The sequence below is a fragment of the Hemitrygon akajei genome, chromosome 11, assembly GCF_048418815.1.
Source record: "Hemitrygon akajei chromosome 11, sHemAka1.3, whole genome shotgun sequence".
Taxonomy (NCBI): Eukaryota; Metazoa; Chordata; class Chondrichthyes; order Myliobatiformes; family Dasyatidae; genus Hemitrygon; species Hemitrygon akajei.
This window is the reverse complement of record NC_133134.1, coordinates 28,786,781-28,806,252: the sequence shown is the minus strand read 5'-3', so window position 1 is coordinate 28,806,252 and position 19,472 is coordinate 28,786,781. Positions and strand designations below refer to the sequence as shown.

At 41.5% G+C, this 19,472-nt stretch overlaps 1 protein-coding gene across 1 annotated transcript in view; it reads right to left on the bottom strand.

Moving 5' to 3' along the window:
* The window catches only part of xylt1 (xylosyltransferase I), a 261,499-nt gene that overhangs the window by 102,436 nt on the left and 139,591 nt on the right, over positions 1-19,472 (bottom strand). The window contains exons 3-4 of the mRNA XM_073060531.1: positions 5,553-5,725; positions 5,207-5,409 (exon numbers count right to left, since the gene is read on the bottom strand). Coding sequence (XP_072916632.1) covers positions 5,207-5,409; positions 5,553-5,725 — 376 coding nt within the window. The remainder of the gene's footprint in view (positions 1-5,206; positions 5,410-5,552; positions 5,726-19,472) is intronic.

Genomic DNA, 19,472 nt, shown 5'->3' with positions numbered 1-19,472 from the left:
GGCAGTAGGAAAGAGGATATGGGCAGACATATGGGGTTAAAGTAGAAAGGCATTAGAGTTTGTCTGGAAGAGCTGGGCTGAAAGCCCCATTCTGCGCTGTACAGGTCAAAGACTCTGCTTAAATGGAAGCATGCAGGAGACATTCGGTTTTGTACAAGGACAAGCAGGCAGAAATGAGAGGCTGAATGGACAGAGAAGCAGAGAGGAACAATCTAGATGCTCGAAATCACAACTGGCAGTAGGGTTGGTAAAAAGAGGTAAATAGCAGGAGGTTGCAATGTTCAGGAATACAATGCCTTAATGATTGATGGAAGCAGATTTGATTAACAATTCGTAAAGGGAAGACACTTGGAAGAACTAAACCTATTGGTTTATGCTAAAAGTGTGAAAAGGAGATCACTGAAAAAAGTTTTCATAGGGTAAGCACTTGTTTTATAGGTAAAATGAATGCCATTGTGATTTGGTAAAAACCTGTTATTTTGGCACTGCTGTGCTAGTGGGTGGAATATTTTGCATTGCTATAAAATTAATCCTAGATCAAATGGAGTTTTATTTTGTGAAACACTAAATAATAAAAGAATCAATGCAAAACAGACGATGGCAATTACAAAATCACTGTGGGTGCACTCACCACATTCACAGCATGACAAACTAATGCAACAGTTGCAAAAATGCCCCCAAAAAATATCCACTTTATCTAAAGCCTGAGTGCTAGACTTGTTTAAGTGCAAAACAAAAACCTGTTTAGAAATCATTCAGTGCAACCAGCTCAGTGACTTTAGGCACAGCTCCATTATACTGCGGGCTTTCTTACTGCTGTCTCCAGCTCCTTTGAGCCACTTGAGCTACTGCATCAAATACTAATGACAAACACACAAATAGAATGACAAGTGATTAATTTCTCAAACAGTCCACAAAAATCTCTCAATTCTGTGGGGAGGTGACGGGAGCTCAGTTTGGGTGGAGTAAGCCTAGTATTTATCAGAGCTTACATTGCAGTAGAGTTGAGCATTCTAAGGATCATGTTTCATTAAACAAAGTACTGGCTATATTGTAATCAGCCCAACAGATTTTGTTGGTCCTCTTCTGAAAATGTGATTAGGTTCCGACTGGTACCTGTTGGCGCACCATGACAATTTTGACACTTTTACAAAATATATGTAAATCTCAGATACTTAGAAAGAATTCAGTCTTAAATTAGAAAAGTAAATGCCATCTGTCCCAGCTGATATACAGGCCAAAACAGTGCGGCTATAGACTAAGTTCCTGAGCTTACATGGGAAAGCGCTAATCAGAGAATTACAAGCACTTCCAGCAAGGCAGCTGATTTGCAACATTTGTTAAACAGACTAAAACCGGGAGATTAGAAACCCAGTTCACATTAGTTAAAATAGAGCATACATTTGCCGAGATGAGTGCAAGTAATTATGATTGACATTGAGAAAGATGTATATGATAGTCGTGGAACTGTATCTGTCTATCTTAATGGACTGTCAAAGGCGTGTGTACGTTCTCCCCTGTGACCGCGTGGGTTTCCTCTGGGTGCTCCGGTTTCCTCCCACAGTCCAAAGATGTACCGGCTAGTAGGGTAATTGGTCATCATAAACTATCCCATGATTAGGCTAGGATTAAGTCAGGGATTTTCTGGGCAATGTAGCTCGAAGGGTAGGAAGGGCCTATTCTGTGCTGTGTCACAATAGATTAAAATTAAAATAAGAAAGCCTGACACTACTTGCGACAGGTTTTAATAATTGAACTCAAGAAAATTCCTTTTATGGCTACAATTTCTATGAACAAGATGCTGGTCAAAAACAATCAGAGACTTAGTGCACCAAACACTGTCTGCAATTTTCCATTCACACCTCTGTCTGTGAGGAACAGAAACATCCAGCAGGGCTTGCACTCAGACTTTCCAGCTACGCGGGCTGTTACAGTAATTCAGAATTTTCATGGTCATTATTATTGATGTTACCTCTACATTCCAAATTGATTTAATTACCTGTACTTAATTTCCCCAACTTCGGGGGGGGTGGGGGGGGGGAGGAATTCAAACTTACATCGTCAAATTGATGTCCCAGACTAGTGGAATTCAGTGCAGTAACGTATCGCTCTCCTACTGTAAAGGGATCCACAAGATCTTTTCGGTTGGAGTAGAAGTGTTTTGGGAGAACTATGAAATAACTCAAGTCAACCACTGGTACAGGGGAGCTGAAATTTGCCCATGGTCACTGGGGTTAAACTCATAAAGAGTAGCATATGCACATAGTAGTCCTTTGGGAAAAAATCTGACAATAGAGCTGGACTTTGAAGTGGAATACAAAGAAGAAGTTCTATCACAAAGAACAGTTATAGCACAAGTAGCTGAGAACAATTTAAAACTCCCGAGAATGCAGTGCAGTTTCCAACATCCTGTTAAACCTGACATTAGCAGAGAGGGAAACCATTGGAAGAAAACTGCTGGTTGTACAGCCTTGCTTGAAAAATCAATTTTCCATTCCAACTGAATATTGTCAGAAGTCAATATCAATGAGCTCAGCAGTAAACACTTGTGAATAACAATAGAAATGTATCAACAACAATTTTATGAAGTCAAGCCCATAGAAAGTGCCAAATATGGCTTTCAATCCATTCACTCCAAATAACCTTTAAATGTTAACGATCATTATTCCCTAGTCAGCAGGTTTCACAGCTAACATCAACTACGATAAATGTGATGACTTGCTGGTTGTGATAAACTGAGGAGAGTAGGGTGACGCAATCAATAGGCTCAGGTATTAAAGTCATTAACCTGCTCTATTACAGGAACATACTTTTGGATATGTATGTGGAGTTATCTGTTAGAAATCTGCTCATGCGCCAGCTAAAAAAAATTAGCTTTTGGTGACTTTGATTGAGCTCTCACCGTGTCAATGTCCTGATTCTGTGGGCTGAACTCATGAAATTTCATTCACAAACTTCATCTGTGATTTGATTTTTTTTGGAAAAAAAACATAATAAAGGTTTGTGTGCAATCTGAACAAAAGCCTTTAAGTTTGCCTGATTTATTTTAGGCCATTATTTACTGCTCATTCAAACTTCCCTCTGTGATGTCCTCTGCTTGACCCAGCTCAGCTTCAGTACTCAGGTCCTATTATACTTGTATATGTACTAAAAGCAGAATGAGTGAGTAAATTGCCTGTCCCACTCTGGTGCCTGATCAGCAGGGAATGAGTTAAGAATTACACAATGTGTAATAAAAGGTGGAATAGAAATTCAATCATACAGTGCAATCTTGTTTGATATGATGGAATCATATTCAGCGACTGAGTGCTAAGTGTGGTTGGGTAATCAATTCTGATATGTACAAAGCCTCGGACTGCCAATTCTAATGCACAGTGCCCTATCCTCATTATCTGGGTTCAAGTGTTGTCTCTCTGAAGCCTAGGACAACACTTGCTGGAAGCCCTACACGACACTGTTTAACACTGCTCACATCGTAGAAGTTCCAGGCTAGGTAATTCAATTTGAACTTGTACAGGCATTCCGCAGCTTATGACTGGTTTCCAATCCTGAGATCTGTCTGTGAACCTGCAAGCCAAAAATGAACAGAACCAACTGTGACAGGAGAATGAACGGACATGGGAAGAGTGGGTGATAGTGTTCAATGCTCCCATTTCTGCTTGGTTTGATCCAGATAGTTGGGGATCTGGTTGGGAGGGGTGGGGGTGTTGGGGAATGAACACACATGGACGTGCCCTGTTTGCACACAGTAAGATAATGCACCAAGCCCTGTAGTAGCCAGCAAATCTATTTCCATCCATCCCACCAGTTTCCCAAATACTTGTTCATATGTAGGGTGTGTCCATTATTCAGGCATTCATAACCCAGGGAGAACCTGTATAGAGCAACACACACAAAATGCTGGAGGAACTTAGCAGGTCAGGCAGTATCTACAGAGGGAAATAAACAGTTGACGCTGTAGGCCGAGACCCTTTGGGCAGAGATACTTCTCGACCTGAAACATTGACTGTTCATTTTCCTCTATAGATGCTGTCCAACCTGCTGAATTACTCCAGCATTTTGTGTGTGTCACTCAAGATTTTCAGTATCTACAGAACCTTGTATCCAGGACCCATATAGGGAATTGTTGGTTGAGGGAAGATACTTTGCCCATTTACGCTGACCCTTGGTTTCACATATGACCAAAGCTTGAGGGAAGCATTTAGCTTTAGGAATTTCTCCGAACACAATCAAACAACTAAGACATTTAAGCTAAGTCTGCTTCACAATGTCAGCTGCAATTAAGACTAAACACGGGAGCTTTGAACTAAGGGCTAAATTGTGTAAGTCCATCCAGTGTACTCCTCTCATTTAATCTTACACTGAAAGCCATTTCTTCATCAGGAGCCTGCAATGTGTGATTCAAAACACTGCCCCACTCTTGTTCCTGACACACACAGTCTAGTCTTTCCTCACCACAGGCATGCACCCTGGTTCTTCCCCACATGCCTCGTCTCTCATCTGATGTCTATGCAGAACAATTTTTATTCTTTATGTCCATATTAATCTTGGTACTGTTGGGTTACAGAGGGAAAACTTGATATCCCGTGCAACAGAAAATCCCTGCAGATAATAAATCATACTTCTCGTTCTGAAGATACGTATCACAAAAGTAGTAATTTAATTCATTAGTTCTCTCAAAAACTCAAGTTATTAATCATCAAAGCCAATTCCAGTTCCCCTTTATGCTGGGAAACCTTTCATAGTGAACTCAGTACTAACTCAATGCCAGGGGCCAAGGTGGATTTTTCCACCAACTAGGATCAATAGACTCCACCAATTGGCACTTTTCACTGCTGATGAACCAGTCTAGTTGCATAGCCCAATATTAAGAGACTCTGTTTGACTGCATTGTCCAGTATTGATTCAAATCTTAATTACTCTGGTAGTGTGGATCAGAAGCCCAAACTTAATAGACTCAAGAAAATAGTTCAGACACTCTCAGAATCAGGTTATCACTGAAACAACAAATTTCATTACATATGTCAGTGATAATAAAGCAGATTCTGATGGTGTCTCAACTACTGTCTTGTGCCTATTGATTTTGGGCCTCCAATTCCTCACTAATACTCCTGTCTTGATTAGGACTAGGTACTGAACAACGCTTTCAATGTTTGGGAGCCCACGGCCGCAAAGCATACACATACACAGTTCCCCATTGCTGTACCTGATGGGGTAGTCAGCAGCACTCAAGTTGATGAAAAAGTCCCAAGACCAGTCCTTCATCTCCAGTAGATCCCGCATGCTCTGCAGGTACATAGTCAGCAGACTTGCGCCTCCCCAGATGGTGGCCATCCGCCATGGTGTGACGCGCACATTTGGATACTGGTTCGCAAACTGTAATACTTGCCGATGGAGATAGTTGGATCGCTTAAAGTAGAACAAAAATATGATTAATGAAACAAAGATCACCTTTTAAGCAGAGTCCAGCTATCTGTCCACAAGGTCTGAATGTTTATAATTACAGACACATCAAATGCAAAACCTGCCTGTGGGTCCACTCTGGGTCTTACCTTGTCCACGTGTATGTAGTAGTAGTGATCCTTGTGATAAATGGCCTTGAACATGCGCTGCAGCTGACGTGAGGCTCTACCATGCACGACCAAAACAAAGGCAATTCTGACAGGGTTTGGAGGCGGAGAGTCCAAGGAGTCATCCTCGGGCTGAATGGTATTGGTTGCTTTACCTGTTGGCAACGAGTAACATTTGGAAAATTAGAGAAAATGCCTTGTAAATGTTCAATTAAGCCCTTACAGGCTTTTTTCTAGGATGGATAATTTTGCGTCATACCCCGGCAAAAGGAGGATAAACTAGTGGTGCCCAGGATAATCCTCCAGATTCAAAAAGAACCCAAGTCATAATATACCAAATGTACGACATCCCCGACACTGTATAAGTAACCAAGTATAAACAATACTTCACAAACAAGAGAAAATCTCCTGGTGGTGGAAATCAAGGTAACACACACAAAGTGCTGAAGGCTAGGCAGCATCTATGAAAAAGAGTAAACAGGTGTCATTTCGGGCCAAGACCCTTCGTCAGAACTGGGTAAAAAAGAGATGAGGAGTCAGAATAAGAAGGTTGGGAGGGAAGAGGAAGTACCAGGTAGAAGATGATAGGTGAAACCAGGAGGGGAGGAGGGGTGAAGTGAAGAGTTGGGAAGTTGATCGGTGAAAGAGATAAAGGGTGAGAGAAGGGGAATCGGATAGGAAAAGACAGAAAACCATGGAGGAGCAGCAGAGGGAGGCAATGGGCAGTTAAGGAGTTAATGTGAGAAAAGGAAATGGGAATGAGGAATGGTGAAGGGGGGGCAATTACTGGAAGTTTGATAAATCGAGCCTTTATTTTATATAATTGAGCATATTCAAGTTGACCTTTGCATTTGCCTGTAGCATGACAAAGATTCAGAGTGAGTTGACTATTTAGACCATAAGTCATAAAAATAGAATTAGGCCATTTGGCCCATCAAGCGTTCTCCGCCATTCAATCATGGCTGATCCCTTTTTCCCCTTCTCAAGCCCATTCGCCGGCCTGCTCCCCATAACTTTTGATGCTGTGTCCAATCAAGAACATATGAGGGTTTGCCTTAAATACACCCAACAACCTGACCTCCACAGCTGCCTGTGGTAACAAATTCACCACCTTCTGGCTAAAGAAATTTCTCCACCTCTCTGTTTTAAATGGAAGCCCCTCTATCCTGAGGATGTGCCCTCTTGTCCTGCAGTCCCCCACTGTGGAAACCATTCTTTCCACATCTACTCTCTCTAGACCTTTCAACATTCAAAAGGTTTCAGTGAAACCTCCTCCCCCAATCCTTCTAAATTTATTTTATTTTATTTTATAGCACAGCTGATTTAGCTTTTTTAATCAATGATATTTAGCCATTATATAAAATGGGATGTGGTAGCTTCATACCTATTTCATATTGCTATAGGTAAAAAGCATTAGCTCTACGTGGAGGCACTCATTCTACGATCTGAATGCGTTCCCACTGTGGTGAATGAATACTGTGAAGTTTGAATTCTGATTAAGATTAAGATGAGCATTGTTTGTCGAATGCTCTTGGAAACATACAGTGAAATGTGTCATTTGCGTTTGGGTTTATAGCCCAAACACATGCTGGGGGCAGCCTTCCAAATGTCGCCGCGCCTCCTGCGCCAACATAACACCCCTACAACGTATTAAAAAGTGGGGAGAAACTGGAGCACCAGAGGAAATCCACGCAGTCACTGGGAGAACATACAAACTCCTTACAGGACTGAACCCCGACCTTCTGACCACTGGCACGCTAAAGTATTACACTAAACCGTGATGCCCCCTAAGATATTATTTACAAAAACAAGCTTTGCAATGCTTTTTCATTCTTACATTCGTGGACATTGTTCAATAACATTGTTGAAAGCCAATACAGGCCATGCTGGAGTGCCTTGATTCAAGAGTTATAATGTATATCTATTGATTTTATTCATTACATCATCTTTTATATCCTCTCCTGCTAAGTCTAACCATTATTTTGTCAACTGCTGGTGAGTTTAGATCAGGTTTGTTCCTGATCCTGATGCACAAATGGAAACGTGGCTTGTTCACACATAAGCCCATAAGAAACAGGAACAGAATAAGGCCGTTTGGCCCATCGAGTCTGCTCCGCCATTTCATCATGGTGATCCAGTTTCCCTCTCAGCCCCAATCTCATTCCTTCTCCCTGTATCCTTTTATGCCCTGCCTAATCAAGAATCTATCAACCTCTGCCTTAAAGAACCTTGCTCCAAGCCTCGTTCAATGCATGGGTGCTTGTCTGGTGCCGCAAAATATGTACCATGCCCTCCAATTCTTGAGAAACACAAACCGGAGCTGCTTGAAGGAGGATTTGGGAGCCTTGGGTCTCTGCATCAAGGACACAGTGAAGCACTGTGTAAATGACGGAAGGTGCACAGAAACTAAACCACCTGCTGGCTCTACCAGACACATCCGCCCCATCTGAGGATGCCCGTGCTGTTCTCATGGTTTGGCTCAGCAGTCATCTCTGAACCCACGAAACCAGGCAGGTGGTAAGTCATCCTCAGTCCTGAGGGAATGCCTCAGAAAACCACACACCAGCATGAACCAAGAGACAGGAGAATAAGGCTGATTAATGGACAAGTGAACAGCGTTGGTAATCTTGCTAACGGTGTCAGACTATCAGAAACAGATTAAGTGAGCCTACTCAATTACTGTTGTGCTTTCAAAGGTCCTTTTGTGTTCATACCACACTCCAGTGGGCTTTTGGAAGTCAATAACATTAATAGAAGCAGGAGGAGACAGTACTATCCTGTTCAATAAGATTGTGGCTGACTCTTTATCTGAAGCTCACTTTGTCGCAGAATTTCTACCTCCACTGGTCCCCTTAGTTTTTAAAAATCCATTGATCTCAACTTTACATATTTGCAACGATTGAGGATGCACAATAACCTTTCACCCTTCTAAACTTCAATAAGTTTAGACAGTCTACTTTAGTCAATATATGTCAACCTTATTCACTACTATTAAACATTGAACAAGAGTAGACGGTAGCCTAGCCATTATTGTGAACCTTTACAGCTCAGGGCATCGGAGTTCAGAGTTCAATTCCAATGCCGTCTGTAAGAAGTTTGTATGTCTTTGGGTAAAAATGTTTCCCTTCCCAAGTTAAACCTATGCTCTCCAGTTCCCAATTCCCCAACTTCTGGGAAAGAACTGAGTGCATTCACCCTATCTATGTTCCTGCATGACTTTAAACACCTCTAAAGGATCACCCCTCATTCTCCTATCGTCAGGTCAAGTCAAGTCAAGTCACTTTTTATTGTCATTTTGACCATAACTGCTGGTACAGTACATAGTAAAAATGAGACAATGTTTTTCAGGACCATGGTGCTACATGAAACAGTACAAAAACTACACTGAATTACGTAAAAAACAACACAGAAAAAACTACACTAGACTACAGACCTACCCAGTACTGCGTAAAGTGCACAAAACAGTGCAGGCATTACAATAAATAATAAACAAGACAATAGGGCAGTAAGGTGTCAGTCCAGGCTCTGGGTATTGAGGAGTCTAATAGCTTGGGGGAAGAAACTGTTACATAGTCTGGTCGTGAGAGCCCCAGTGCTTCGGTGCCTTTTCCCGGATGGCAGGAGGGAGAAGAATTTGTATGAGGGGTGTGTGGGGTCCTTCATAATGTTGTTTGCTTTGCGGATGCAGCGTTTAGTGTAAATTTCTGTAATGGCGGGAAGAGAGACCCCAATGATCTTCTCAGCTGACCTCACTATCCGCTGTATGATCTTGCGATCTGAGATGGTGCAATTTCTGAACCAGGCAGTGAAGCAGCTGCTCAGGATGCTCTCAATACAACCCCTATAGAATGTGGTGAGGATGGGGGTGGGAGATGGACTTTCCTCAGCCTTCGCAGAAAGTAGAGACGCTGCTGGGCTTTCTTTGCTATGGACCTAGTGTTGAGGGACCAGGTGAGATTCTCCGCCAGGTGAACACCAAGAAATTTGGTGCTCATAAAGATCTCTACCGAAGAGCCGTTGATGTTCAGCGGGGAGTGGTCGCTCCGTGCCCTCCTGAAGTCAACAACCATCTATTTTGTTTTTGTTCACATTCAGAGACAGGTTGTTGGCTCTGCACCAGTCTGTTAGCCGCTGCACCTCTTCTCTGTAAGCTGACTCATTGTTCTTGCTGATGAGACCCACCACGGTCATGTCATCGGCAAACTTTATGATGTGGTCCGAGCTGTGTGTGACAGCACAGTCGTGGGTCAGCAGAGTGAACAGCAGTGGACTGAGCACAGCCCTGGGGGGCCCCCGTGCTCAGTGTGATGGTGTTGGAGATGCTGCCTCCGATCCGGACTAAATGAGGTCTCCCAGTCAGGAAGTCTAGAATCCAGTTGCAGAGGGAGGTGTTCAGGCCCAGTAGGCCCAATGCTCGAAGGAATAAATTCCTATCTATCTTATCTAACCTCTCCTGCTAATTCAGTCCCTCATGGCCAAGCAACATCCTTGTAAATCTTTCCCACACTATTCCCTGGTTAATAACATCTTTCCTACAGCAGGGTGACCAAAACAGAATAGATCACACTCCAACTGTTGCCTCATCAGCATCCTGTCCATCCATGGAAAGCTCTTTCAAACTCAATGCCCTGACTTACGAAGGCCAGTATGCTACTTTGCATAATCTGGGACCAACATAAGCACAGAAATCTCTCTGCCCATCACCAGCTCAACTACCTTGTCCACTCCACCCCACCCCTCATTTTCTTCGACAGGGTGTGTATTCTGCTCTGCTAGCTCAAGACTTCCAGCAGTGGCCAGTGAATATATTCAAAGCCTTTCTAGCTATTTCTAGTATCCATCATCCACCACCCAGGACAAGCTCTCTTCTCGCTGCTGCCATCAGGAAGAAGGTACAGGAGCCTCAGGACTCTCACCACCAGGTTCAGGAACAGTTACTACCCCTCAAATCATCAGGCTCTTGAACCAAATGGGATAACTTCACTTGCCCCATCACTGAAATGTTCCCACAGCCTATGGACTCACTTTCAAGAAATCTTCATCTCAGGTTCTTGATATTTATTCCGTATTTTTTATTATTATTATTACTTTTTGTATTTGCAGTTTGCTGTCTTCTGCACTCTGACTGAACACCCTAGTTTGGTGGTCTTTCATTGTTTCTGCTATAGTTATTATTCTATACAATGAGTATGCCTTCAAGAAAACGAATCTCAAGGTTGTATACGGTAACATATATATATTTTGATAATAAAATTTACTTCAAGCTTTATTCTTTCTGTAATGTAATTTATGCCCTTCTCATTATCTCAGACTTAACAACTTAAAACTGGAATTTTCTGCAGAAAATGTGCCTACACTGCTTTTATGAAGTTATGCTAAAATACAATGAAAAAAAAAACGGGGATCCAGTGACCACAGTGGATATTACCAGGATGCTGAAGAAACATTTTATTTTATTTCCCTTCCTTGGAAAAGTTAATGGCATTATAAACCATAAAGTGAGCAAATCCCCACAACCTTAAATTTCTGTTCAGTTGGCAGGAGCATGACTCCTGCACCTAATCCCTTTATAAATCCACCAGGAGGAAACTAGCCTGTAGTGTTTGCACATCAGTGACAGTATTAAATGACAAGACAACCATTATCAATGTAACAAACCACAAAGAACTCTGGCTGTGATTTATCAAGACTGATGACTTAAATTAGTGTGTGTGAGGATCAAATATTGATCACTTGCCTTTCATTCTCGCAGAGTTTTCAGAAACATCACAAATCTTTACCTACTCCTCAATCACAAAGCTCCCAGGATGCAGACTGAAGAAACAAATTCATGAGGTTGCTGTGCTGACTGGAAGAGTACACAGTTGATCTTTTTCTTTTAACCATCTCATCTCCCTGCAGTGAATGGAAGACAGTTATGGGCATGTACTGAGTGATAGGAAATGTGAAAACAGATGTGGTCCTTCACTTAATTCTTTCCTGCCTCTAGACCTGTACTATAATCAATATCAATAGGTGAATCTGGCACTCTTAAAGGAAAATGAAATGCTGTTATTTAATCTTGAAGAAACTGCTACGTGAGTGTTGATTCTGTAAGAATGCTCTCACAATACTAAACAAGCTACATATGAAGGTAGTTGTGTCGAGTGGATACAGATAGAAATTACTGGGTAGTAGTGTTCTCAACTGGGACGAGAATGAGAAAATGTACTGCCCCATAATCTGCTGCCAAAAGACAGCAAGGTTAATGGAGCTCGTCATTATTTGTGAGAAGATGTCACTGCGTTTTCAGCAGAGGACAGGTGCGAGTTAAATGCGGAAATTCAAAACCTGCCCTGCCATAAACTGAACAAATATATTGGATGGCAGGAAGTTGATGTAATTGAATTTCAAACCCGGACCTAATCTTGCCACAGAAAATTACGTTTCTTGTCCAAGTACCCTATTAACAACATATTAAGTACTGTCAATCAAATTCTCTACCTGCTGAAAACCAAGATTTACAACTGCGAACCTCGTCCCTTCCTTCATATTTCAATTATTAGCTTTATCAAAATTTTAAAGTAACATTTTCATTTTACCTTATCGTTTTTTACCAGTCTTTCTTTTTCTCTCTTTATTCCTCTTTCTGTGCCAGATTTGACGTTGAGTCCATCTGCACTAATCTACACCCACCTAACTAAGTTGTGAAGATAGGTCATTATTCGCTTCACGAATGGTGGTTGACTTTCTGAATATCTTGGGTATTTTTGGTGCTCCCCCTCCCCCTCAATTTCCAGCACCTGCAGTTTTTCTTTCTTTTCTACAGGACATTCTGATCATCATTTTATTGAGGATAATTTACTGATGTACCATGTTAATTGCAAGTAGCACTGTTGGTCTACTCAATATGAGAGATGATTTTGAATACCCGCCCACAGGAAAACAAATTCTTTCTTCTCTAGAATTGGGGATCTCCACAAAGTGGAGTAATGCAAAACAAAGGTATCGTCCAAGGTATGTAAAGGTTATCAGCAGAGCAGAGGCCTTCAGTGCCACGTAGGAGGAAAATTGAAAATCTGACTGAATAGTGTCACAACAATAACTTCACTCTACGTTAGCAAAACCAAAGAGCTGATAATTCACTACAGCAGGAGGAAACCAGAGGTCCGTGAACCAGTCCAGAAGTGGAAAGAATCAGTAACTTTAAATTCCTCAGTGCTACAATTTCAGAGGATCTGACCTGGGTCCAGCATGTAAATGCCATTACAAACAAGGCACAGCAGCGCCTCTTCTTTCTTAGCGATTCAGCATGCTATCCGAAACTTTGACAAACTTGTATAGATGAACAATGTAGAGTATCTTCATTGTTTGCCTCAAGGCCTGGTATCAAAACACCAATGGCTAGGAGTGAAAAAAGCCTACGAAATGTAGTGGATACATGGGTTGTTCACCACAGAAAAGCTCTCCCACCATTGAGCACATCAACAAGGAAGGTTGCCACGAGAAAGCAGTATCCGTTATCAAGAATTGCCACCATCCAAGTCATGCTCTCTTCTCGCTGCTGCCATTGGGGAGGTACAGGGCCATCAAGTACCATATCACCAGGCTTAGGAACAGTTATTACCCTTCAACCATCACGGTCTTCAACACTGATCTGATTCCACAACCTACGAACACGACTTCAAGGTCTCTATAACTCATGTTATCAATATTATTTATTATTTATTTATTATTTTTAGGAATTACTTTTTATTTGCACAGTTTGTCTTCTTTTGCACATTGGTGTTTGTCCATCTCTGTGTGTAATTTTTCATTAATTTTATTGTGTTTCTTTTCATCTACTGTGAACGGCAGCAAGAAAATGAATCTCAGGGTAGCATTTGGCCACATATATGCACTTTGAGAATAAATTCACTTCTGATTTATTTTAACTTGAAGTATTCCTCATGAGGATAAACATTCTCTACTGTCAATACTACCCTCACCCACGTCTCCTACACTTCCTGCACATCTATTCTGAACCAATCCTCTCACCATCATAACACCGATGGGGCTCTCTTGTCCATACCTAATATCCTACGATCCTCCATTCTCATCACTCTCTGTGTCATATCCAATGGGATCCTATCACTCAGCACGTCTTTCTCTTCTACCCCTCCCACACTTTCTGTAAGGATCACTTTCTACATGACTCCCTTTTCTACTCACCCCACTCCACTGGTTTCCTGTCACTTACCCCTGCAAGTATCTTAAGTGCTACCCCTGCACCTACACCTTCTTCCTCACCAACATTCAGGGCAACAAACAATCCTTCCAGGTGAGGAAAAATTTCGCCTGTGAACCTGGTGTGTTTATCTAGTGTACCCGGACATCCCGATGCAGCCTCTTCTACATCGGCAAGACCTAGCACAGATGGGGGACTGTTCCATTGAACACTGGCTGTCTCAAAAACCAAATCCTCCGGGTGGCCACCCATTTCAATTTGACTTTCCATTCCCGTTCAGACACCTGACCAAGGCCTCCTCTGCTGCCTCAATGAAGCTAAACTCCAACTTGGAGGAGTAAAATCTCATAATCCGTCTGGGTAGCCTTTAACCTGTAGGCATGGACATCAGTCTCTCCAACTCTGGTAATTACTCCCCCTCCCTCCTTTCTCTTTCCCTTTCTAGTTCCCCTTTCACGACTCCTCTTCACCTACCCATCACCTCCCTGATACCCCCTCAGCCCTCACCTTCTCCTCACCCGCCCATCACCTCCCTCTGATTCCCCTCTCAGCCCTCTCCCCCAACCACCCACCTTCACCCTCACCTGGTCTCAACCATGACCAGCCAGACTGTACTCCTCTCCCTCCTCCACCTCATTCAGGCTTCTGTCCCCTTCCCTTCTAGTCCTAACAAACTCTCTCAGCTCGAAACCTTGACTGTTCATTCTCCTCTATAGATGCTGCCTGACCTGCAGAGTTCTTCCAGTATTGTGAGTGCATGTGTGTGTGCGTTTCTCATGAGGTCTGAATTCTTTTACGGAGTTACAGTTATGCTGAACAAATCCCTTTTGATTTTTTTCTATTGTGAGTAGTAATAAAATTGTAATCATAAGGCCTCATGAGAAGCTTAACCGAGAAAGTCAAAATCTTATCACAACTAACAGAAAAAACACAAAACTGTATGATGAGCATATTAGCTACACAAATCCTTAAGGCTTTTTTTGGTTTCATAATTACCTGAGGAGATATGACAGAACTGAGACTATTATCTGTTTATCTCAACAAGTTATCTGCTTTATTACTTAGAAGGCAAAGTAACTGTGTGATGGCAATAATTGAAAACAATAGCTGAACTTTCAAGATGTGTTTTGATCCGGGAGAACAACACCAAGGCCAGATGCAGTCACGAAAGGCTGTGGCACTTTTTACCATGAGACCCAGGGAATCAAGGTCACATTAAGGAGGTCCTGCCCAAATACCTCTCCATCTCCCTCAAATGGATTTTACTAAACAAAGGGGATAAAATGAGAACGTGATTTAAACACTTCTATTCAAATCTAAAATTATACTTTGAGTGCAATTCTGTTCTCTCTAAAAAAGAATTGATATTTCATTTTTCAATGGTTTAAGCATTAATTTTAATTGTACTTTAAACAAGAACTTAAGTAGAAATCTAAGCACGCTCCGTCTGTTAGTTGTTTATTGTTCCTTTCTGCACCGTGTGGCACATCGGCCAGCAACCTTGCTGTTCGTCTGTTTTATACAAGGCCGAGTTGCTAGCTTGATGCTCAACCCAGTACGGATGGAAGTGCAAGGAGCCGCCAGCTGCGTTCAAACCCAGGACCACTTACCTTGAAGTCCAGTGCAGATGCCACTACACCACCAGCCAGCATTTGTTAGTTGCTACTATAATTATGTCTTATTGGATGACGCACTGCTCATGAGAAACTCAGATGAAGGGGTTGGCTTAATGACAACTTAATACATTGACTGAGTGTCCTTTGTGGATTGAGTGCTAAAGCCAAGCACACAGAAAAATGATTCACAGAGGCTTAAGAACCACAAGGGAAGACAACGAAAAGAAAACGGCTGAAGATAAAGTCACTGATGTCCAAAAGGTTTGAATTACTCAGTAAATATTACCTGCCCATAAAATTCTATCCAATAAATACTTGGTCTTTTGTATTGATTTGTGCTCATCTTGTTGAAAAACCATTTCAGTTCTATAATGTCATTCAACAGAAAAATGTAGCAAGCCAGTTGGAAATCTCTTATACCTCCTGGTAATTTTGCTAAGTCCAATTTTGTGCGGAGCTTGGTGTTTGCTCGGAGATGCTCTTTGGTGTAATTTGCTCTGCATAATATTGAAACTGGACTGCAGAACACTGCAATGCGATCCAATTTCTCAGGAATAAAGGCAAAACCAATGCTTTAAAAGAATGGCAAAATTGCTCTGTAGGCTTATTCAAGATATTATATAACATGTCATTTGTCATGTCATTATCATTTTAATAATAAATATTTCAAATGGCCAAAAGACTTCAAGAGAATTTGTCCCATTTTTATATATTGCTATTTGGTTATTTTTGTATATAAATTAATGATTCTAATTGGTAATTTTTTCCTAACAACTCTCCCTGTATTTGTTTAATACATTTCTTTTTTTCTCTCAGTTCTCATTTATCATTTAACATTTACACATTTTAAATCAATTTGGGAGGAATATCACTTTGATAAATTGTAATGAAAATGTGCCCTCGATGTTGACTTTTTGAGATACTGCCATGTGTTCTATCTTGACGGTCAACTGGAAATTGCTGTGAATTATCAGGCAGTAATTTTAATTAAAACATTCAGCAAAGCCAAAAAAATTACATTTTATTCAAAACTCTGACTACAATGGACGATGAGCCGTCTTCAGAAATTAAAGCTTTGATACGGAGAAGTTCATCGACATTGGCCCATGGCTTCCTGAAGGCCTTCAGTCTGAATCCAGAGCTATAATTACATCCTAAAGGATGAAATCCAACATAATAAAACTAACAATACACCAATTACTCAGTTCCTCTTCTGACACAGTAATACTGAGACCTGTCATGATCAGGTTCTTGCTATCGGAGGGAGCTGTCCAGATATTCTATTTCTTTGCCATTTCCTCACAGCACTGTAAGTTTTCACTTTGGAAGCTGTTTTCCATTTGTCTTTGAAAATTCCTACTGGCTCTGAATCCACCATCCTTTAAGGCAGGACATTTTACATCATTAAAACTCACTGCATGAAAACAACCTCATCTCCCCCTTGGTTCTTTTGTTAATTATCTTAAATCACTGCCCTCTGGTTACCAATCTTCCTGTAGCTGGAAGCATTTGTCCTCATCAACTCCATCAAAAGCCCTCGTAATTCTATACACCTCTTCAGGAAAGGTTGGATCATGCTGACTAAAACAAAATCAAAACTCTATTATTACTTGTAGAAATACAGCAAAGGCTACAAAATAGGCATTTTCCACCAACTGATAAATTACCAAGCAATCCGCCAACTGTATTTAATTGGCCTTTGATTTGCCAGTTAAGATGACTTTGCAGTGTAGGTTTTCACGGCATGTGAGCAGAGAACACGTTTGCTGTACAGCAGGGTGCAAAATTACTGCATGATTCGTGGAAGTTTGGACATGAGAAAGTAAAAAAACCCGGATTCAATTGGATTTGCATCGGGAGAGGATCGGGATTATAGCCAAGCACTTACCTGTCATTTTATTACAAAATATTGCTCTTTATCCTTTGCATTCAAATATCTTCCTGTTTGGTGATCAGCTCGCTAATTATCGCTGCTATTCCACTAGGCAAAAGGGATAAGTGAACAAAAGGCAGCAGGAATGGGGAATGTATGAACTATAACTTGCTTCCTCCCTGGTATTATCAACATCTCGTTCAGAGCTGGAAGATAGGCATTTGGGTGAAACTGTACAAGGAAGATTTGCAGCGTCTCAAGATTACTGCCTACAACAGGGAGGGAGTGCAGTGAGCAGTATCCTTTGGTAACTCTGAAGAGGAAGCTACAGTTACAGTACATTTTTAGTGCTAGTGAAATGAGCAGGACTGACATAGAGGGCCATCCAAAGACCACAATTAGCCTGAACCTACTTCTTGCTTTTTCCTTTGTGCACAGTTACCTAACCAGAATTATTCAATATGGCACAATCATGCTATAATCCAGGGAACACTGGATGAGATCAGCATTGTCTGTGCTAAATTCTTTTCAATGAGTAGGCTTGTTTGGTCATATCAGAGAACAGTTCATAGCTAACCACAGTGATGTGGTGTAGAATCACACATAAGGTCAGGCTGGGAAAGGATGTCTAACCTCCTTTTATACAAAAAAGCAGATGGAGATATAACTTTTGATGACAATCCAGTTGCTTTTGATTACCATTACAGCAATGAGCAGTTTTTTTCCCCTAAATTACTGCTTACTAATTAACCAAGTTTAAACTCAGCAAATGCAATGGTGTGATTCATATCTCCTGTCTAGCCCTCTGGATTACTCATCTGACTGCGTAACTGCCTTGCTGCTGTGTGCCAGCATTTTACTTTACAATCGTCTTTACAATTAAGAAAGGAAGTCAGAAGGCAAGTGGTCATAATTCTAATGGTTCTCCTCTGCATCTTTAGCCATAAGTAAATGACAGCGTCAGGAAAAGCAGAAGTTATGACCCAGCTCTCCACTGAGCAAGCACCAGCACAGATTGTTCTGACTAGTAAATCTCACCTGCCATCTCTGTGACCCTGGATACCACTGACAAGTGGCCTCATTATAACAATGGGAACCCTCTGGAAAGAAGAGGAGGTCAAGGGCTGTCAGTATTTGCGACGCCACAGCTCACCCCATTATTAAATCTCTAATCCTGCAGACAACAGCTTCCTGCCAAAGCCTTTTTGCAAAACCTGACTTACAAGGCAGGTCAAGGGATTTGAAACCTTGGCTGATTCCCCACCCCCCCATTTTACAAGCATACTGTGATTTCAAAATCCAGTGTCAATAAAAGCCAGCCCTTTTTGTACATGGGAACTCTACCTCTTAATTTGTCATTGTGCACTGCCTGTCAAGCAGAAAAATGACATTTAATTACGAACTGACATTTTCATCAATGAAATACAGTCAGAAGGATTAAAACACACACCCTGCTTGTCAAGGCTTTGAGAGCCGAATCCTAACAAATCTCCCATTTGATGAGACACCAAGCTCTGCTTCATTACAACTGATGACTGAAATCCAAAAATGTAAAACAAAATCCTCCAAGTATCTTTGGACTCTAAGTTTAACAGCTGTTGCCTGTATGAAACTGCAGACATTCACATTTATTTCCGAGCACACTGCATGAATTGCCTGCCCGATCAGGTCTCACTTTACCTTATATTTTAGATAATTCCAATTGAAATAACAGGGTATGTATGGGGAGAAAAGATCTGCCTTGTTATGGGGGTGCCATGGATTGATGCAGCAGCCATGAACATGTGGGGAACCTGCTAAGTATTAATTTAGTAATAGGGATGCACTGCGCCCTATCGCTCTTTTCCTTAGAAAGAAGCAGAATGTTTCAAAAATCTACCCTCTTACAGGCTGGGTGAGGCTGTCTGCAGATTTATCACAAAAAGGGGAAAGGGATGTTGGGGAAGATGATTTTCAGCCACTATTTAACAATGCACTTTCCCTTAAGTCATGTAATCAATTCCTCTACTATTATTTATGCTGTTGCACAACTCCAATTGGTTTGTCTGGAGAATTACTCCTGGTGGGAGCTCTTGAAAGGAGCAAGACAGCCATTTCAAGGATATTCGAATGTCAAATGTACGAAATGGGTTTTTTGTTCACCTACATCATAAGAGCATAACATAAGAACATAAGAGATAGGAGCAGGAGTAGGCCAATCGGCCCCT